At 38.6% G+C, this 23,017-nt stretch overlaps 1 protein-coding gene across 2 annotated transcripts in view; it reads left to right on the top strand.

Moving 5' to 3' along the window:
* The window catches only part of LSM12 (LSM12 homolog), a 42,902-nt gene that overhangs the window by 12,098 nt on the left and 7,787 nt on the right, over positions 1-23,017 (top strand). Inside the window, exons 3-5 of one of the 2 annotated variants that reach the window (XM_001367901.4) lie at positions 11,033-11,142; positions 12,281-12,407; positions 15,773-17,441. In XM_001367901.4, the coding sequence (XP_001367938.1) occupies positions 11,033-11,142; positions 12,281-12,407; positions 15,773-15,865 (330 nt within the window). In that variant the 3' untranslated portion in view covers positions 15,866-17,441. Of the gene's footprint in view, positions 1-11,032; positions 11,143-12,280; positions 12,408-15,772; positions 17,442-23,017 lie in introns of those variants that run through there. The other variant, XM_007482405.3, reaches the window with a different exon arrangement.

The raw sequence follows: 23,017 nt of genomic DNA, 5'->3' as shown, positions 1-23,017 counted from the left end.
GGAGGAGAGAATGAAATGAAGCATGGTGGTTGGAGCTGTCCTGAAATAGTGGTCTGGGAGAGACAAAAAAAGGAAGTTAGAGTCCCCAAGGTGAACGATCTTCTAGGGTGTTGGTTCTGAAACTTTTTGGACTCAGGACCCCATTACACTCTTAAAAAGGATTGAAGACCTATCCAAGGAGTTTTTATGTAGGTCATATTGATACTTATTACATTAAAGATTAAAGTGTCTTAGTATTTTTATGAAAATAGTTTTGACTCTCAGACCTCCCGAAAGGATTTTGGGGACCTCTAGGGTTCCCTGTACCACACTTTGAGAAGCATTTCAATCTTTGTGAAGGAGACACAAGAAGGAGGGAGTGATTTGAAAATTTGGTTTCAAATCATATCTTTCATATTTACTAATTGTGAAATCAAAGGCAAGTTGCTTAGCCTCTAAGCTTCAGTTTTATCTCATCTATAAAATGGGAATAATAATGCCTGAGGACTATTTCAAAGGATTGTAGTAGGGATCAAATGAAATAAGTAAAATGCTCCATAAAAGATGTCAGTTGTCATATTGATAGTAATCAGCCTAACCTGTACACTGGTATATTGGTCCATTAGCTCATTAGATAGTGGAAGACCTTAGAGTCTTGATTGTAAAGTCATTGGATCAAATAGTTAGAGGTAGAAGGGACTTTTGGTACCCTTTAGTTCAGTCTCCTCATTTTATAGATGAGAAAATTGAGACTGAATGGTAAACTCAAGGTCAAATATGCAATAAAGGAGCACAGCTGGGATTTGAACCCAGGTCCTTTTGCTCCTGGTCTAGTATTTTCCCCCACTATATTGGGCTGTTCCATCTTCCTATCTCCATTGATAGAAGCATACATAAACATAGCACATGCAGAGGAGCTAAGTTTTAACCTGATTATTATTCTCCATGGGATAAGGGCCAGATGGATGGAAAAATGTGCTGTGATAAAATTTTAATTCTGGGTTCTCCATAAGTCTGGCCAAGATAAAGACTTGAAAAATTGTTTGTGGAGTAAAAGCTTATTTCTGGCCTGGAGAATCTGGGGATTAAAAATTAAAATAAAAGTTACCATGTGGTATGATGGAAAGAAGACTGGACCAGAAGCCAGAAGACTGGTTTTAGTCACTAATAAGTCTACTCACTCAGTTCAGTCACTTGATGTTTTTGAATTAGAAGAATTTTAAGGTCTTGTCTTTTTTTTAAAAAACTCATCCTGTCTTAGAATTGATACTAAGTATTGGTTCCAAGGTAGAAGAGTGATAAGGGCTAGGCAGTTGGGGTTAAGTGACTTGCTTGCCTAGTGTCATGCAGATAAATGTCTGAGGCCACATTTTGAACCCAGGACCTTCCATCTCCAGGCTTAGCTCTTTATCCACTATTTAAGTGCTCTGGTCTGCCTGTTTTTTTTTTTTTTTAGGGTTGGCAGAAACTGTCCATGTTTTTCCCTTTTCCCTTCTTTTCTTTTAGTTCTTCAAAGTTGTGGGAATTAAATATTATAGGTAGTTGGGCTGTGTCCATAATTCAGAGATGCTATTCTTCCTGACTCTTAAGCAGATGACTGAGTGTGTCTTTAGAGCTATACACACAGCTAGCACTTCTTGAGGCCTTTAACTATGTGCTTCATTGGATATAAATCACCTCTTGAATGATTGATGGGCTCTCTTACCATACCCTCAAATCCTGATCATTTTCATGCTTATTTTTAATACCTTTGGATGGTACTAACATAAGATTATTTGGTTTCTCCTTTAGGGCTCTCGCTATAATTGTTACAGGAAGAAAACTGAATATCTTGACCAAAAGTCCAGAGTGAATCATTTGTATATTCCCCTTAATTGCCAGAGCCACCCTGTGATCTTTTTGTGTGATTTAGCATTAATGGCTTGTTGATTTACAGTCAAATTTCAACTTGGTCGCCAGCCTAGTTTTCACTCTTGCAGGTCACATGATTGATTTCAGAGCAATCCTTGATTTCAGTGGTAGATGAAATAAGAAATGACCCTTGCATACAGCAGGTTCATAAATTCAAGCAGAGATGAGATGTTGTAAACATCAGGTACAAAAGCTTTTTATTTGACAGCACAGTTATGTGTTAACCACTAATCAAAGCTTTTAAAGCTAATTATAACATAGAGTTTTTCTTTTAAGCTATGTGAAAAAGCAACTTTTTTATAAAATGTTTGTGGCCTGGCTGATTATATCTTGGATTTGATTGTTTATTGCGTTATGGATATGATAGTGTTTAGATATACTTATCATGTAGGAAACCTGAAGATTGTTTTTTAGTTGGGGGAGGTGATGATTATGTACCCTGAAATTATAAAGCATCTTTCATGCCCAAAGCACTCATGTTTGCATATTCTCTTCATAGCATTCCTGGGAGGCTAAGAAGAGGTGAGTGAGATCCTATTATATAGATGGAGAAACAAGGCCTAGGGAAGTTGTGTCTTGTTTAAAATATTCTGATTAGTGATGGAGCTAATCCTCAAGCCAGATTTCCTGACACCTAAATGGTCACTTAAATGACCAGCTCCTTAGTTCAAGCCCTTTTCCCCTCTCTACTGCATTATGGCAGTAACTTCCTGATCCAACTTTCCTGACTTCTAGTCTCTTCTCTCTCTAATCTATCCTTCACACCATTCTCTATACAGCTGTCAAAATAATCTCATTTTATAAAACATGAATCCAACTATATAATTTCCTTGCTTATAAACCTTCATTATCTCCTTGTGCATTTGTTAATAATTATAAAATTAATCAACAATTACTTTAGTATATAAAGAACAAAAAAGATAGTTGTATATGAAGCCCTAAACCAGTGTTGGCAAAAGTTTTCAAGTTCATGAGCCCAAATTGCAACTTCAAGTTGCCCGTGAGCCCACCCCCACCCCATTTCCCCAGAGAATGGAGGAAATGCTTGATTTGGCTGGGCAGAGGGGCAGGGCATGCAAAAAAATGTCCCTGGGCTTTGGGAAGGGGGAGTGGGGTGCAGCAGTACTACGCCATTTGCATACCTTTGCAACTGTCTATCCCCTGTACCTGGAATGTACTTCTCTTTTCTATTTAGAATAGCTACCTCCCTTCATTAAAAGCTTAGTTCAGACCCTGCTAGGGTACTCTCTCCTTGAAGCTTTTCCTGGTCTCTTCAGATTCTAACCCCTTTCGATTTCGTATTTTCTTTGTATATATTTTGTTAGGTTTAATGGCATAGTAGATGGAAGCCAAGTTAGGAAGATCTGGGTTCTCCAACAGATACATCCTAGCTGAGGAACTGGGCATATCACTTAACCTCCAATGTTCTAGGCAACTCTGAGGCTAAATTGTAGAGAAGTTTCTGTTCTACATTGGTATATGAAAGTTTTTACCAGAACACCCCTCTACTTATTACAGGTCTGGTCCCCCCTCAAAAAAAATTGTATATGCTTATATGGATGCATATTATTTTCTCCTATTTGTCCTTGAGGGCAAGGAGAGTTTCATTTGTTATATATAGGACCTGGCACATAGTAGGTACTTAATAATGCTTATTGATTGATTCTTGTCTCTCTTTTCCCTCTCTGCTTTTATAGTCTGTCCTTCATTTCTGGAATTTCACGTCTCTTTTTATCTCTTGGAGTCCCTGCTTTTCTTGAGGTTAAACAACTTATTCCTTCTTCAAATGATCATGTGTACACTTACATGTTTACAAGTTATCTCTCCGCTCAGCAGAATGTAAGCTCCTAGAGGTTAGGGATCATTTATTTTATAATAAGCATGATCAAAATTTGCATTTGGATTGATTATAATGCCCTTTTGGGCAATAGGCTACACAGTCAAAACACCTTTTTTACTCATGTGTTCGATATGAAAAGAACTTTTTCATGGACGTAGTTTTTAGGGATAAAATAATTTTTTATAGACTCTAGTTTCCTGAGAGACCATATGGTTAGTGTATATTGGGCTAGACTTTAAGACATAGGTTCAGATCCCAACCCAGACACATAGTTGAAGGCTCTGGACATGTCACTGAGCCTTTTGTTACTTCCTCTGTAAAACGGGCATGACAGTAACATTTAACTCCCAGTGTTGTGTGTGTAGGGCCAAATGAGATGTCAAGAACTTTACAACCTTTAAATGTCTATAGCCCAACATAGATTTCTATGATGCATCACAGTTTAATGCTTGGGCCCTTTCCAGTCTGTGATCATTAGGAAATATTTTGGTTAAATGAATACCTTTCCCCATAGTATATTATTTGCTACCCTCACAACATTTCTGTGCATTCCCCTCTTTATGGATGAAGCTGAGGCATGGAAAGGGGAAGAAAATCCTAAATGTTAACTAACAGTGGCAAAAAAATTTTTTCCCCCTTTTTTCAAAGTTGCTAGTAGAGTTTTCAGTAAGAACAAAAAAACCACCTTTCTGCTCAGACAGGTTGCATTATTTAAAACTAAAAGGTAAGTTATATGCTCAGTTTATAAGATTGGTAGACATGCAAAAAAGCATGTAGAAAGATGACTGAAAATGGCATTTAAAAATTACATTCAGAAAGGAATTTTGTAGAAAAAAATAAAAGCAGAGCCATAACAAGTAGCTATAATGCCAACCTGCATGAAACCAGAGGGTTTAATGTCTGAAAAAGTTGTGAGATTTTCATATCTATGGAAAGAATCCCTTGAGAGCTTGCATGTTATAGACTTGGAGCTCATCCCAGAATTGAAACAACAGGTCATATTTAGTAATTGTCCTGTCACTCCCTTTAGTCATCCTAAGGTTTTTTTTGGGTGGTGGTGGTGGTTATAGCAGTTTTTAGAAAATTGAAGTAATTCCTACTGCTTTTATCTGAGGACAGATGATTGCAAGGCCCAGAATAATATTAAAGGAGCTGAACTGTTCTATGGGTGAGGAAATCACATTCACCAGGTTTCCTTTTGGATGACCCCCTTCTTCACCTTCCCATTACTTCTGGTAGTGAAATAATTTGGTCATCAATTAATCACCATCTTCCAAAACAACTTGCTACAGGGATGTATTTTATTGTTTTTTCGTTATTTGAGTGGAATCAGAAATGTGTATCTGATACTTATAAGTTCATCTGCTAGGTTTTTTTTTTTTTAATCTTTACTTTGCCTTAGCTACAATTCTTAAGACTGAATGGCAAGGACTAGGCAAGTAGGCTTAAGTGACTTGCCCAGGGACCCAGCTAGGAACTGTCTCAGGCCAGATTTGAACCCATGTCCTCCTGATTGCGAGCCTGGTGCTGCTCTATCTGCTGTGCTACCTAATTGCCACTATCTACTAGTTTTATAGGGCTTTGAGTGTGATTAAGAATCTTTATATTAAAATGCTTTGGTGTATCAAGTATCTTGCCCTTTCTTGGCTCACACTGGGATACTATATAAAATGACAACAAAAAAAGGAAGATTGGTTAGCAGAAAAGGAAGAAGATTCTTAAATGGTTTCCTAGGGATGCTTGCAAAATGAAAGGAAACTGCAGGTTAAACTCAATTCCCAGTGTCTAGGGAGTAACTGCAATTAAGCTGTGAGTCTACCAGTAGCAAACATTTTATTTAACATTTCTCTAGTTGCCTGGGCCCACAGTGCTCATTCTCTGAAATTGCTAGTACATTTTATGTGGTTGCTATTTAGGAATTGACATAAGCCAGAAAGTTGGCATTGACAGAGATGCCGAGTATTGTAAATAAAATCCTGATGCATGTGGAATGATAGAAAGTACATCAGATCTGGAGTCAGAGTTTACTCAGTTCTATGCTAGAGTGCCTCTCCGGTCTCATCTAGCTCTAGATCTTATCTATCTATGATCAGGGTTCAAATCCCAGATTTGATACTATGTGACCTTTCTCAAGTTATTTAACCTCCTTTGGGCCTCTATTTTCCTTCTCTCCAACATGAAGGTGGTGTAGATCATCCCCTAAGGTCCCTTTTCGCTTTGTAACTGTGATCTTATGATGTATTCTGTGTGAAGTTTTGCCCTACTAAGCTTGTAAATAAATCCTGTAACTCCCAAGGGCAATTTTTTCCCTTCTTCCAGTCAGTTTGACAATATCTTGTTGAGTTAAGCTTGTGAACTGGGAATCATATGGGTGCATTTCAACCTAGGAAAATCCTGAATTTATGGATACAATTAGGCAGTGATAAGTTGCTTCTGCTATTTGCTTTATAATGGAATTGACTTGCAGAAGCAACTTAGGCACAACTTATTTTTAATATTGATTTTCTTTCTAGTTATGACCTTAACATACATCAACAAACACTAATACTTACATACACAAAGAACAAATAGAGGATTGTATGTGAAACTATGAATCTTTTGTACACAACTTGGTTTTTAAAAGTATATATTAAATTTAATGTGAGAATACCAATATTCTCCAGTCCCCTTCTGGACTGTCTTTTCTCTTTGAATGTTTTAAGTTTCATTGATATTCTTTTCTATCACTATCACTTTTCCATCTCCTCCTAAAAGTCTTCTCTTGTAATATATAAGTATTGTCACACCAAACATTAATGTATTGGCTGTCTGATAATCTATTATTTTGCATCTTCTCTGCCAAAAGATGGGAAGCACAATTAGTAATCAGTTTTCTGGAGTCCCAGTTGGTCATTGCAGTAATCAGAGGAATTATGTCTTTCAACTTTGTTTTCATTTATGTTGTTATAGTCACTGAATAAAATTTTCCTTGTAGTTCTTTATCATTTCACACATGTCCATAGTTTTTAAAAATCTCTTGTCATTTTTTATGGTATTCAAGAACACACTACATAAAAGGTACAGCCTTACTCTTGAGGACCGTGGCCTAGATTTTTTTTCTTTATGGAGATTTTCCTTGTCCTTTGGTTACTAGTAGTGAAACCTAGATACTAGAAATTTGCTTTCATTTATCTTGGAGAAGGGAAACAGGAAGTTTGGTAGTTCTTTTCAAAGTCTTACACTTAATAAGGAAGAGGTTGCTAGTATCAGGTTGTGTTTTTCAGATTTCCACCAAAATTAACTATTGAACAGACCGCTAGAGGTTTCTGAATGAACAGATCTGAACCTCCTGTTTCCCCTTGGTGTGATTTTGAGTGCCCACCTACAGTTGAGCTGTGGATCAGAAAGAGGACTGATCTGCAGAAACGTGAAAAAAAATTTCTTTACATTTTAACTATTATTTGGGTGATAAATAGTTATTGGAATTGATGTTGAATTATACATCTCTGTTTCTTTTCTAAAATGAAGTCAGAGTAGATAGTCTCCAACAGTTTTTTCCATTTCTTAATATTTGTTATCTTTGTGCTATTGTTAGGAGGATTAATTAATAGGAAGAAGTCAGAATTAGAATAAGTCCAGATATCTTGAAAGCCAGTGAAGTTTTTTGGTGATACATGTGCTGTCCCAGAAGTAATAAGTTCGTTAATAAGCATTGAATGAATACAGCTATATGCCCGGCTTTATGCTATGTGTGTACATTCAAAGAAAAAAATGAAATAGTCTCTCTCTCTCTCTCTCTGTTGTGTGGTGGAGGAATAGCAAGCAAGAGAATGAAGAGAGAGGAAATGTAAAAGATATCGTGGACATAGAAATGACAAGATTTGACAACTTAGAGGATATGTATGGATCAAATGAGGGTGAGTTAGGAGTTGAGGAAAATTCTGACGTGAACTTGGCTGACTGGAAAGTTGATGGTACCCTTAGCAGAAATAGGACAATTGGAATGAGTGAATTTATGAGGGAAGATAATGCCACCCATGGGATCTCCATTTGATGATAGATTAGAGCTCAGGGGAAAGACTAGGGCTGGATATGTAGATCTGATCAGATCTACATAGAGATGATAATTAAACACATGGGAACCACTGATGTCAGAGAGAGGAGAGAGTCAGACAGGTAGGAGAGAACTAAGAAAGAGAATATCCAGGAGTATGTTATCAGTAATGTGAGATGCTGTAGAAAGGTCAAGAAGAATAAGGAGGACTGACAAAAGACCTTCAGATTAGACAAACAGAGGTTGGAGAGTTAAATCATTAGTTAAGTTACTTTGATTCTGCCTGCTCTTGTGGCAGACAGCTGCAGGTTTTCAGTTGAGTGCTGAAGTTGGTAGCAAAAGAATTGAGGACTGAGTCATAGGATGTGAGACCTCTAGGAATTTTAGATTTGAAAGACAGTAGAGTTACCAGGCAATAGACTGAGGAGATTAGAAAGCCTAGTGAAGATTTTTTGAATATATTTGTAGGCAGCAGCAGATAAGGAGAGATTGAAAATGGGTGGGGCAGTCTGTAAGAGAATAGGGAATGGAAAACAAAAATTAGCACAAATACTTAGTTTTTATTGAGGTGTTTTCTAGTGGTTCTTCCATGGACCCCATTATCCACCAATATTTGGGCTGCATTCAAATCCCAGGACTAGAAAAAAATAGCAAGATTATTTAGTTTAGTCCTCTGCTTCCAGATAGGGCTTTGCTTAAACTCTCACAAATATTTGCTTTTTTCTTTAAAAGTCTCTGGAGATATGGCTATATAGCTAGTTTGTCAGAATGCTATTCTCAATGTCTAACTACCTTCTGAGATTTAAATTTATTTTATCCATTCCCTGGTAGAAATAGAAAAGCAGATCATTGTGCCACTCCCCTTCACCCCCCAAAACATCCTTCTTTTCTTTTTAAACCCTTACCTTCTGTCTTGGAATCAATACTGTGTATTGGCTTGGAGGCAGAAGAATGGTAAGGGCTAGGCAATGGGGGTCAAGTGACTTGCCCAGGGTCATACAACTGGGAAGTGTCTGAGTCCAGATTTGAACCCAGGACCTCCTGTCTCTAGGCCTAGCTCTCAATCCACTGAGCTACCCAGCTGCCTCCCATCCTTTCTTATATTTGAAGACTGTCTTACCCCTAGCCTTTGCTTCTTTAGACTAAACTGACAGTTTATTATTAGATTTTTTTGGGGGGTAAGCATTCTTAAATTTGCTTGTTTCTGAATAGGCTGGGTTCTAGTGTTTTCAAGCTGTTAAATGGTCTCTTTAGACTATATACATTTTAGTTGGAACATTCAAATGATATAGTCAGCATAATCTTGTCAGAAACAGCTTTCATCTGGTCCAATATTGGGTGATTTTGTTTTCCTGCAGTAAACATTTTTGAAGGAAGTTTGGACTGTTGAAAATGAAAGACTGCTAATGTGGCAGACATCTGCACAACTGTTTCCCTCCCCACCCACCCCTTCCCTTTTTTTCTGGCTGTGCTGGGGTCTCATTAGGGAGCTGTACTCTGGAGCTTTGCAGCCCTTTTATTTTTCCCCTTACTGAAGTCTTCTGGCTCCAAGGAGGTTAGTTACAAAGTCCAGCAGAATGTATCTCCCCCTCTCTGAAGAGTTGTCTTAGCGACTAAAGACTGACTGCTGCTACTTAAAATATGCCACCAGCAGCTCTTCCATAGAAACTGTTTCAGAGGCCAGGAGCCTCTCTTGTGGCTGTTTTTTGCCAAGGATCTGTGGAGTGATATCAGCCTTGAATGCTTGTTTCTTTAAAGTTTCTTTCCAATGGTCAGAAATAGCACAAGAGGACTTGATGTGATATATACAGTATTTCCAAGGCTTTGAGTGTCCAGTTAGTTGTTTTAGGTACTATGTGAAAAGACTTGAGAATTTGTCCTCTTTTTTTCTTCTTCATCTATTTCCTTCAAATTGGAATGTCTCTGTGTACCCAAATTGACAAGGCAAGGAGTAACTTAGTTTTTTTTTTTGGCAGAAATTCTTTCTGTGCTCTGGATTGTAATACATGTCTTTTGAAACTCAGATTGGAGGCAGTGGGGTAGTGTATTTAGTGCCTTGAAACCTGAAGATGACCGATTTCTTCAAGAATCTCCTCTGTCAGACAGCCTTAACGTATTACCATCAGAAAACTTTGACTTCTCTATGAAGAATTATATATTTTGGTTTATTTTTTTCCTTCCTTTTGACTCATCTATGATTGTGCCAGAGTTGTACTTTTGAAGAAAGACTGCAAAAATGAGATTGTATTCCCAGTTGTACCTTCTGATACTTGGAGATGCTAATCTTTGAAGTACCATGTGCACAATGCAGATTCAGCCTTCTCTGGATTTAAGAATTTGATGTTCTGGAGATGAGAAGGAATAATCTTTGTGTGCTTAGTAGGCTTAACAATATTAATAGTCACTAGTATCAGTAGAGTTAACTGTTGCTGTAATATGAGGAAAGAAGCATTTATTAAGTGCCTAATTTGGGCCAGGCATTGTGCTAAGTGCTTTATAAAAATGGATGGGAGTAGTGTTAGAAATAATGCAAAACCAGAAATAATCTAAAATCATTTGTTTTTAAAATCATATTCCTTTTCTTGGTAGACTGACTTTCCAGGTCTGTTTTGACAGATAAAAGTGAATTTTTACACCATTGAGAACTGTTATTACATTGATTGATAGTATGGATGTGGAACCAAAAAATCTTTTTGGGTGTTGAGGGAAAGCTATTGTTGGATTGAAAATATGGATACATATAAATAGAACTGTCCCAATAGGTCACTATCTGTACTATGTATTGTTTCTTTTCCAGTTTCTGTTCCACCAGAGGGCAGACAGGGTACAGAAATAGGAGAATCCAACCATTTATTTTACCATTGAAAGATTTTTGTTTGTCTTAAAACCCAGTGTTTAAAAGTGTAAATGGGAAGTAATGGTTTAGGCTTTTTCATGTGAATGTAATTTACAGAACTGGCCAGAAAGGGACTTCATAGGCCCCAATCTTTACATCTCAAGGTTACTATGTTGTTACACCACAACTTTGAAGATTAAAATTGAAAAGCAACTAATATTTCTGGCTTAAGCATGAAGGTTTTTTGTTTTGTTTTGTTTTTTCTTCTTTGTAAGGTTGCTTGCTTAGGCTTTCTTTGTTGAGAAAATAGAATCCATGCAAGCCTATCTTTCTTAGCCTTTCTTTAACCTAGTTATTACTTTTTTCAGCATGTTACTTGTCTGGTGGGAAGAGTGGAACCAAATGCCTTAAATTTTCTCTTTCTATCTTTTAGCTTGCCAGCAAAGCTCGAACAGAGAAAGAGGAGAAGCTGAGCCAGGCCTATGCAATTAGTGCTGGTGTCTCTCTGGAGGGACAACAGCTTTTCCAGACCATTCATAAGACGTAAGTAATTGCAGGAAGGGAGTGGGTGGAGACTGGTTGTCTTTTCTATTTCTTCTTTCCCAAAGGTGGTCATTCACTGTCAAATGCTTAGCCATACCATCTGTTTGCAGTCTTATAGGTAGTCCTAGTCTTAAAGGACATTGACCCACAAGTTAGGACTCTGGGGATCTCAGGTTTTCTTTTATATCTCTATGGTACCTTTCCCCAAAAGAATAAAAGAAGCTCTTGGTTTTCTTTTGTTAAAATCACAATATCCCTCTCATTATTACTCCTCTTTTGTGATGAGCACAGGGAGTAGAAGAATATACAGATTTTCCTGTAACAGCTCCATCAAAGCGAATACCCTTGTTACTACTCCAGTAAGACCTTTTGCCATAGCACAAGTCATTTGACATTCAACTGGGTCCTCTGGCTGTTGAAAAGATGAAAGATATCATTCCTTTTTCCTTTCATGCTGTCTTCACCTGCCCCTTTTAAATGCCAGGGCTTGAACTCACAGATGGCAGCTGGCATCACTGTTATCATGAGACCAAGCTTTAAGAATCTGAGCATTTACAGGTATGTGAAGGAGCCTCTGTTAGGATTCTTGGTGTAACCTGGTGCATTGTCCAGCCATCTGATACATAAGAGGAGCCAGGTCATAGGGCAGATGGCCAAACTAGTTTTAGTTTATCAAGGTATGAGTTATAGCTCTTTTGCTATGAGAGGAAATTGTCTCCCTCCAGGACTCCCTGGACTTCTAAGTTGGATCCAGCAGCTCAAGTCTAGCTTTTGTTTGAACCTGAGCTTGGTTTGGAATTCTGAGTCTACAACCATCAGGCAAGTGAGTCTCTCTGGGGAACACAATTTTCTAACACTCTTCACGTCACTCAGACTGTAGAGTGGCTCCCCTGAGCCTCACTTTTGTTTGTTTGGTGTTACCTTGGTTCATTTTAAGTGCATATCCCCTTCTAAAAGGAATCTTAATATATGGTGATGAGCAAGTGTTCCATAGCTATCCGTTTCTTTACATGTTTGTAGCTGGTACTCTGGCATCTCTTGGGCCCATTCCTTTAGGGTGCTGTCCTTGGGAGTAGAGAATGTGGTATGCTTGAGACAACGAAGTGGGATTTCACCTTTTCTCTTCTCCCTCTCCCAGCATTAAGGACTGTAAATGGCAAGAAAAAAACATTGTAGTAATGGAAGAAGTTGTTATTGCACCTCCCTATCAAGTGGAAAACTGTAAAGGCAAAGAAGGGAGTGCACTGAGCCACGTACGAAAAATAGTAAGTACGAGGAACGCAGCCCTGGGCAGAGGATGATTCCTCACATCTTCCTATTTCATGGCAGAATCATGTAGTGAAATATCTTCTGCTGCTTTTGCATGTTTTCCAGCACGTCCTGCTGCTTACCACCAACTTCTTGTTATGCCTTTTACTTTCGATGCCACTGATTATTTATAAACATCCAGGGCAACAGTTCTTAAGGGGTGCAGGGAGAACCTGTGTGGCGAAGAGGATTCTTTGCTCCTTAACTGCCTCTATGGTATCCACTGTTGTGTGGAACTGGGATCAGACCATCTGTCGTGAAACCTCTCTTCATCCATTCATTTTTTCATTCTGTGTTTAGTGGCTGCTGTGTGCAATGCTCTGTGCTAGCTGCTGTGTGGAGATGCAGAAGAAAGATCCTTATTTCACTGTCTTTAGTAGGGGACATCAGATATGTACACAAATAATTGTAATGTAGGACATGATTATGTCCTATATGTAATTAGGGGTGTGAATGAAGTGCTATAGGAATTCAGCCATAGTAGATTATGACCAGCTGGGGAAGTCAGGGAAACTTGTTGAGTAGGCCTTGAAGAAAAGGGAGGAATTAAACAAAGTTACCAAGCTAGCACCCTCAGTGTCATCTTGCACACTTGCACACTCACTCCCTACACATGGATTTTGTTACCAGGTGGTGGTGTTTCTACCTGTACAATATTCCTTGCATATTTTTCCCTTTCTCCTGTTCTTGCAGCTACCACCCTTGGGTGGATCTCTAGCACCTCAGGCCAGGTCAATTGCCATAGTCTTCCATTTGGTCTCCCTGCTGCAAGACTACTCTAGTCTATGCTCCATTTATCTGTCAGTGATTTTCCTAAAGAGCAAATGTGACTCTAGCATCTCCCTGGTCCCTCCAGGATCAAATGTAAAATCTGTGATTTGGCTTTTAAAGCCCTTCAGAATTTGATTTCTTCCTAGGTTTCTAGTCTCTTTTTACATCTTATTTCTTTCTACCTACTCTATGATCCAGTTATAGTCAGTTCTATTATAATGCTTGTTTTGAAGGTGTGAGTTTGTTCCAACATGATGGATGTATTAGGGAGCATTTTGAACATAACTCAGATTTGAGTTTACTTTAAGAGGAAAGAAAACGGCACCAATTCATACTCACAAACCTCAAGCCTTCCAATGCCCACTTCCCCAAATAAGCATCAGTTCTTTTTTAAGGCAAAATAACATTTATTGTATATCTTCTGGTATACTAGGAACTGTGCACTGAAAGAAGGCTGGTCCTCAACCTTTCCCAATCATTTGCTATGTGGCCTTTGGGTCATTGTTCTTCACCTCTTTGGAATAGACCACTTAGCAGCTAGAGGTCAAAGATAGCTGGAGATCACTATCACTATTGTAGTATTTTTGTATTTTCTTAACTATTTAATATGATATAAAGCTATGTTACTATTTTTATTGAGGTTTCTCTTTTATTACAGATCACTGATAAAAGTTTTTGGGCATTGAATCCCTAAACCTATTTTCCCTATAAGCTCTGTGGGTTGTTTTTTTTTTTTGTTTGTTTGTTTTTGCATAGCACACTGCTTTTTGGGAGCACATATGTCAAGTTATAGCAGAACTGTACTATAATCTGATTGCTGTTGCTCACACACAATACTCTTTTTATTTCTTGACTCCTGTACCATTTTTTTTACCTCTTCTGTCTTAGAATCAATACTGTATATTGATTCCAAGGCAGAAGAGTGGTACAAGCCAGGCAATGGGGGTTAAGTAACTTGGCCAGGATCACACAGCTAGGAAGTGTCTGAGGCCATATTGGAACCCAACACTTCCTGTCTCCAGGCCTGACTTTCAATCCATTGAGCCACCTCTCTGCCCCTACCTCTGTACCTTTTTAACTGGAACCTTTACTTCCCTCTGTCATTCCTGGCCTCCTTTAGGATTTGGATGAAATCCCACCCTCTACAAGAGGCCTTTCCTGGTCTTTTCATTTATACTGTACCTATCTTGTATGTATGTAGTTATTTGCATGTTGTCTCCCTCACTGGAATTTGAGGTCAGGATCCATGTTTTGCTTTTTCATTGTATCCAAGTATTTCTAGGGCTTAGCACAGTTCCTTGCACATATGCTTGCTGATTGAGAAAGGCTGTTAGCCCTTTTGGACTCAGACAAAAGTATCTGGCTCTGTCCTCTCTGTCCGAGATGGTCAGTATTAGTTGTTCCTCTTTGACATTAGAATATCTCTCCCAAATACTACTGCATAAAGGCATTAGCCTTTAACTGATTTCCCCTTCTCCCTGCCTCCTACTATATCCTGAGTACTTTTGCCAAAGTAATTTTCCTAATACCTAGTTGATTACTTTCTCAAAAATTTTCAGTGGCTTCCTATTGCCAGTTGAATGAAGCCCAAACTGCTTAGCCTGCCATTCAAGACTTGCTTGCTTCATCTTTTATTAGTATTCTTAAAAATGCTCTACAGAATTCAAATTGGGCTACTGTTTCCTGGATATGTCCTCCCTACCCTCTTCCAAATCACCCTTCATGTCCCATTTTCAAATGAAAGTGATCTTTTTCCTCCTTAGATGTCTCATAGCACTTTGTACCTCTCCTCTGTACTTATGTATTACTTAACTAGTCTGTAGTCTAATGGTTTGTCTACCTGTCATCTTCTGTGCTATTTAGAATCCACTGGAAATAAGTCTGTATCTGTCAGTGCCTAACACAGAGCCTTGCACAGAGTCACCTGCATAATAAATGTCTGTTAAATTGAACTTGAACAGTCAGCATTGTTCTAAGTCATGTTCTTTTGCTTCCTGAATTGACACTGTTACTTTGGTGTGGGGGTGGGTAGAGAATATTGAGAAGACCTGAATTGGCTTTAGACATTGCTGTATTGGTGGCTTGTCATGTGACCTAGGACAAGCCCATCCAACTTCTCTGACTGTGGTTATGCTTTTCGTAAAGAACTCCTGCCCCTCCTTAGAGAAACTGCAGGAGGGAAATGAATCAAGTTGGATATAAAAAAACTGGATAGAAATGCAACTCTTGAGAACTCTAGAACTGCTAACTCTTGAGTATCTATGGTAGTGTGTGGTGGCAATGAGAGCATGTATCTCCCATTTGGGAGATGGTCTCCACTCATTTCAGTAGCTTATAGGTTCAAGTTCTTCTCCATGCAGCTGCATACTGGAATTGCACTGAATGTTTTCCCTCTTTCCTGCTCACCTTTTGGGTTAAAGGGAGGCAGGAATTAATCCATCTGATTAAACAGTTGCTGACCAGTCAAGTATGGGCAGCAACAGTATTGAAACTGAATCTGTGGGAGGTGTTGCCTCTTTCCATCCCCTTCCTTATTGCTGGTTTCTTGCAGGTTGAGAAACATTTTAGAGATGTGGAAAGCCAAAAGGTAATGCAGCGTTCACAAGCACAGCAGACACAGAAGGAGGCCGCTCTGTCATCCTGAGTCCCCACACCCCGCACACTTGGGGGACTCTTTCAACATCCAACAGAGGAGGGAGGCGACATTGGCGTCTTCATCGGAGGCAGGCCGGGGGAGGGGAGGGAATTCCTTTATTTCCCGTTAGCTCTTTTTAATGAAGGGCTAACAATTCCAAACCTTAGACTTGAACAAAAAAAAAAACAACAAAAGAACGAGAGAATAATTTAAAAGTTGAATCATTACTTGACTAACAGACTTGTTTTGTCTACCATGTTTTTTTTCTTTTTTCTCCTCCTGGAACAGTCATCTTGTTAATTTTATTTTTGAAAATATTCTGTACCCTTCCCTTTCTGTCCGTTCTCCCTTGACTTTCTTCTCCTACTCTCTTCCCTGCCATTCAGTTTTTATAAGTGGTTATAATTGCCTTCTGAGCAAATGGGAGAACCTTTGACATCTTCCGTTCTGAAATAAAAATAACAAGCTGACTGTGATATTTGTGTTGAGGCCAGAACAGCAAATAGGTGCCTCACTTTAATTTTTTTTTTTTGCACAGGGCATGGCTTGAATTAGTTTTATTTTTCTTATCTTTAAATATATATATGAAAATATATATTAAAATGTTCTCTAAATATTTTCTGCTTCTTGCAGGTCTCTATATTAGATCATGGCCCGACCCACTTTCAGGCGCCCTCCCCCCTTAACCTCCCACCCCCCAAGAAGCCCCTCCATAGCAAAGCGACCAACTTGGCTTAGTCCCAGAATCTCTTGCCAGCCTTTGGAGAGTCAGGTGTGTGTAGATGGAATGCAGGGTGTCAGGGAGGAGGATTCACAGTATCTTACGTTTTTAAGTGTTTTCTAGTTGCTTCCTTGGGCTGGAATTTCTCGTGTGTCCTAAAACTTTAGGATTTTCTCCCTTCACTTCATGTAACTAGAAATAATCTCAACATTCCCTGGTAGACTGGAGATACAACTGTTCATTCTCTTGTCCTCTGCAAGGTTCATCTTGCATGGCATATTTCATCTCCTGCTTGAATGACAAGCTCTTTCTTCCAAGTGACCTGGGAGAATAGCCTCTTGTCCCTATCAAATTCCACCTTAGATTATCCTTACCCTTCTGGTTTTTCTCTTCCTGACTTTGCTCCCAAATTTTCTTGTCTAGGCAAATTTTGAGTAATCTCTAGACTCCCTCTCTCTTTCCCTTTACTAGCTGATGACAGTTTTTGCTCAGCATATAGTCAAAAAACCTATGTGTTTCTGAAATTTAGCCTACCAGTGTGGTAGGCTATGGTTAATTGCTGAGAATTAACTATCATACCCTTCCTCATGTGCCACAGGGCAATGATAACTGGGTAGTGTACTGTCGTGTTTTTCCATCAGGCACTGGATGGGTTATAGATAACACCCATGAAACTGGCTAGAGTCTGGGGATGAAATTAGGTAAAAAAAAAAATTTTTTTTTTGGCCATGATCTCTTCCCTCCCCTCTCCCCTTTTTTTTAAATAAATGGATCAAAACTAAATAATTCAAGCCCTGCCTTCAAAAATAATTTTTTTTAGTATTGTTTAGCAAAAACAATAAAACCCAAATTTTTTAACCATCAGCTATGTCTCAGTGGGTTTGCGTGTGCCATGGGATAGGGAGGGGATTGGATTGGAGTGAAGGGGATGTGATTTAACAAGGATGAGTACCCTCCCTTCCCCCATCCTCCCCAGAATCTTTCTGGATATGCAGTGCATAATACCTGATTATAAGGAAAAAGTGATTGAGAGCATTTCACAAGTTTACTGTGTATATACACACAAGTATAGCTTGTGTCATAGCTATGTCTCATAAGAACCAAGAAATTGTCTCCCAAGTATAGTTGCTATTAAGTTTTTTATTAAGAGCTTGGAGCCTCCAGTTTGAATTCCATAATAGAAACAGGAAAAGGTTGATGGGAAGGCCGGAAAATCCAGTAAAAGAGAGAAATGGGCAAGAGGAAAATTTAGCTAGGAGAAGCAAAATTAGAGATATTTCTGGAAACCTTTTCCTTTTAAGCCTTTTAGGAGAGTATGGACCAACCAGTTTTTCTTCATTTTCATTGAGGACATGTTAGGAATTGTTTGGGAAGAAAGGCATATGATTGAACCTAGGAAATGCCTTTGCTAGGGTTATATTGACATTAGAATTGGTGACCAAGGTAAAATCTGCCTTCCAAAAGATTGTAGATACTCCTGTGGTGGGGTTCAGTGCATAATTTTCTAAAGAAAGAGATTAGGCTTCCAGAGAGGGCTAGCCAGAGGTAAAAGTAATCATTTACAACTTTTCTTTTTGAAATAGTAAAGTTGTAATCAGAAAAGGTGAGACAGGAAAATGGGTTCTAAGTCCCTCAGGGAAATCGACACTGATTATTGTTCAACCATGGATCTTTTAAAAAAAGGAAAGAATTTTACCTACCTTCTCACTCTTAGTCCTTCTTTCTCACCAAAGAACATTTTTTTCTCCTAATAAGTCTCATGGGATTATTATGTGTTCTATTATTGTACTTTCTGGAAGAAAGTAGAGAGGCAGCTTTTTTTCCCTTAAACACCCTCCCCTTGTCCCCCAAACCAAACAAAAAACCAACTTAGATTGCATCAAGGAGATGAGACATGTAGACAAATTTTAATACAAATATATTATGAGCTAAAATAATGGAACACATAGAAAATATCATCTGTACATGTTCAGAGGATGGAGAAACCTAGTTGAGATGGAACTTGAGCTGGGCTGGTGATTGAAAGAAGTCTGGTGTTTTTGATGGATACTTCACAAAAGTACTTCTCTAATACTTTTTCATGACATGGTGTTGGCCCTGGGTCCCTTAAGTCCAGATTTGGACTTAAAGCTCTGGCAAGTTTTGGGGTGCTTCTGAGGCTTTAAGTATGGGTCCTGTGATAAATTTAAGTATTTCAAGGACCAAGAGAGGCTTGTCATGGGGTTGGCCATAGACTACTGAGTTCTTTGGCCCCAACCTTGAAGACCATTTGCTATCTCTTAGAGAAGTTGTGATTTGCTTTGGGGGAGGGAATCTTCACATGGAAATCATTGATATTCAAATACTTAAAGAGGGATCAGGAGATGAGTATTGATTGGGAGGGAGGGGTTCCCTTTGGGTCACAGTTGAAGAGAAGGTCTATTGATGTTCGTTCTCGATTGTGAAAGGGTTTAAATATCACACAGGAGTTTGGACTGATCCAACAGATTATGGGAAATGTTTAGAGGTGGTTGTGTATAGGAGTAAAATAAGCAACTCTTTTAGATGTTGTTTTCTATACCTGTCCTGCACAGAAGTCTCCCTTGCAACAAAGAAATCATTAAAGAAAACATAGTCACAATGACTACATTTGAAAGTCTTTGTAACGTTCTGAAGCTGTAGTACCCAGCTCTACTGGGTATAAGGGAGGGGAAGGGAAGAATTTCATAATTGGTTCTGTATATCTGAGATGGATCCTTGCATTTAATCTGCATTCTGATTTTTTTTAAAGTGTGGTTTTCATGCATATTATTGTCCTATGTATTTTCTTGGTTCAGTAAACAGTATTTTTGAAGATGAAGTCTATACAGGATGGGAGGGAAGGAAAAAAGCTTCTGTAAACTTTAGGTGGAATAACCATAGTGAAGAAAATAGTCTTGTGGATGACTAGGGGAATGGTAGTAGGAATGGAAAGACATTTGTTAGACATTAAAGAGAAATGGTGGTTGAGACTTCACTGGTCTTTCTTTTCATTTAGAGAGTGAGGGAAAGGCAGAAGTCAAATATAGGGGAGGATTTAAAGTATCAGTGATGGGGTATATGCTCTACCAATAGACAGAATCATAAGGGAAATTTTGGGTAGGAACATAAATTTTATACATGTGAAGTTTGAGGTTATGATGGGACATTTTAGTATTTAATGGCCAGTTGGCACATTGAAGCAGGAGATTAGAATTTGAATTACAAGTTAAGACTAGAGAAAATAAATTTGTAGCAGTCAGTACGGACAGGGATAGTAAAAATACCAAACGTTATGAATTAGGGAATTTCCCTGTTGAGGGTTTTACAAGAAGAGATGGAGCAGGTGCAGTTGATTGAGAGCCAGGCCTAGAGATGGGAGGTCCTAGGTTAAAATCTGGCCTCAGACACTTCCCAGCTGTGTGACCCTGGGCAAGTCACTTGACCCCCTTTGCCTAGCCCTTACCATTCTTCTGCCTTGGAACCAATACACAATTTAAAGACTGACGGTAAGGGTTTAAAAAAAAAAGAGAGATGGAGCATCTGATATCAGTTTAGGCAGTAGCAAGAATAAACCTGAGAGTAACCCTCCCCATCCCCCCAAATTAAGTGAATAGAATTAGAGATGCTCTTAAACTTAAACTAAAATGTAAGGGAAAGATATCTTCTGCCTACTTGAATTTTCTGGCCTTGAATTTTCCCAGCATATTCTCCACCTCTCCACCCTCACTTCAGATTCTCTCCCTTGATGGTAATCTGACACTTTCAGTGCTGACCCAGTTTAAATCTAAAGACAGTCTTCAAAGTTGCTTATCGGGTAAAACATGAGCATTTGATTACATTCACATGATAGGTGACACTGACTGCAGTATGGTCTCTGCAGCCTGTCACCTTCCAGAAGTTAGAACAATTTGTGAGGGGCTCTGCTTTGGTGTGTCTAATTCCATCAATAGGGAAGAATGGGTTGATGAAATGAAATGTATTGTAATGTGATTGTCATTTTAGGGGTCATAGTAGCAAAAGAACAAAATGCCAGATGCAAGAAGCAGATTTTAGAAATTCAGAGACTGATTAGAGACTTGAGAGGGAAGAAGGCTAGAGATAGATATGAGCTATCTGAACACACAATTCTGATGATAGTCATGAATGGTCCTGATGAAGAAGAGAAGGAGCAGGAATTTAAAGAGACTGAAGTACCTGTACAGGGAGCTCTTGGGATTTAAAAAAAATGTATAAAGATAAAAGGAGTGCAGAACTAAGGTTTAGTAAGTCAGGATGATTTGTGGCTTATGAAAAATATCTAAGGTCAACAAGAGGCTTTCAAGGATATATTGTAGGTATTAGAGGCAGAAGATTCAATGTTAACATATTATGGAGATGCTGATGTGTAGTTAACTTTGTCATTGTCAAGAAAATTACCTTCAAACTAGAAAAGATAAAAATGAACAGAGTGATTTGGGTCTTGAAACCCAAGGTGAGAGGATAACAGAGGGCACCTAACTACTTTAAATGTATTTAAATTATTCCATCTGTGATTCTTGTGAATTCTATCCAAGTACTGAAAGAACTTGCAGTTGTGATTTCAGACTGCTTTCAGTAACTGTGGAGACTAGGAATATGGCTAGATATGGAATATTTTGAGCAAAGGGTTCTAGAAACTGAGCTTGCTGTTCAGCCTATGCTGAATTCTGAGGTAGACTATTATAAAGATGGTTTATGACTACTAAGGAAGAATAATAAGACCTGACACCTGGCATGGGTTTCTTAAGAACAAGTTCATACCAAATCTATATGATAAATTTAGAGCTAGACAGGATTTAAAAGGTCAGCCAGTGTACTCAATTCATTTTGCAGATGAAGAAACTGAGACCCAGTGATGGGAGGTGACTTAATCCAGAGCCACATTGAGCTATACTGATTCCCAGATGATTCAGACCTAGTATTTGTCTAGACATTCAATGTTACATTTAAAGATGTTTTTGTGGACGAGACCCAGAAATGTATAGTCACCAAACGTGTGATTAGTGGCTAGATCTGAAGGGAGATGCCTATTCTTGATCCTATTTTGTTCAGTTTTATCATTAGTGACTTGGATATGATGTGAATTATATGTTGAGAAGGCTTTTTTATATATCAATCATTGCAATGGATAATAGTACCAGAACCCAGAATGATCTGAATAGTGCCTGACTTCATAGCAGCTCAAGGGAAAAAGGCTCTATTTAGTTCATTCAACATGAGCCAGCTGCTAGTTAACAGCAGCATTATGAAACCCAAATAGAGCATCTTACCAGAAACGGGGGGGGGGGGGGGGCACGACACTTTATGGTAGACACGACACTTTATGGTAGATTTTTACTTGCAAGAAACCTTCAAGGTTATATAGTTTAGGCTGTCATTCTCTAATAGAGGAAAGAGCATCACAGAGAGAAAGGAACTGGCCCAAGATCACAGAGCACTCATATCTATAGAGTGCTCTTTTTTTAATAGAACATACTATTAGTTTGGGAGGCATTATAGTAGGGAAATTTAGATTGGAGTCATGGGTTCTGGTTTGGACTGCCCTGAAATAGCCATGGGACTGTGGCTTCTTGGCCTGACTCTCACCATTGATAAGACAAAATGGGACTAGATGATGATCTCCAGGTTTCAGTTTTAACCTAGGATTTTATTTCCTCTTCTATATGAGAACCCTCCAGGTATTTGTAGATAGTTGTCTCTTAAGTTAAAAAATTGTTTATCTTTTTTATGACTTGTGTAGAGGATACAGAGCTGGCCTTGGAGCCAGGAAGACCTGGGTTCAAGTTCCAACTCTGACACAAAGTGGCTGTGTGATGCTAGGTAAGTTACTTAACCTCTTGGTGCTCTAGGTGACTCTAAGACTAAAGTTGTAGAGAAGATGCTGACCTGCATTGGTAAATGGAGTTTCCTCATCAGGGAGTTCTTACTGTCAGTGAAATCATAAATATTCCTTTATATAGAAAAAAAATAGGATTGTATATGGAACTATGAATTTGTTATGAAATTTGGCTTTTTAGAAGTATGTTAAAGGGACCGTGGCACAGTGACTAGAGTGCTAGGCTTGGAGTGGGGAAGATCTGGGTTCAAATCTAGCCTCAGATACTTCCTACCTATGTAACCCTGGGTAAGTCATATAACCTTGGTTGCCTAGTCCTTGCCACTCTTCTGTCTTAGAATTGATACTAAAAGTTAAAAAACAAAAAGTATATCATATTTAACTTGGCAAGAAAAATTTCCCTGATATGATGTCTTCTTATGAACTTTAATGACAAATAAATGTAGTTGAGCTAAACAAATGCCTTGCTCTGCACCTCTAATCTAATCTAAGCAGTGGACATAATGTTTTATCTTCGGTTTTCTCGAGTCATAACTGATCATTGGTCACTGCATTGATCAGAGTTCTGAACTCTTTCAAAAGTTAG

The sequence above is a fragment of the Monodelphis domestica genome, chromosome 2 (assembly GCF_027887165.1).
Source record: "Monodelphis domestica isolate mMonDom1 chromosome 2, mMonDom1.pri, whole genome shotgun sequence".
Classification (NCBI taxonomy): Eukaryota; Metazoa; Chordata; class Mammalia; order Didelphimorphia; family Didelphidae; genus Monodelphis; species Monodelphis domestica.
The sequence above is the reverse complement of the archived record's forward strand: the minus strand, read 5'-3'. Positions and strand labels throughout refer to the sequence as shown.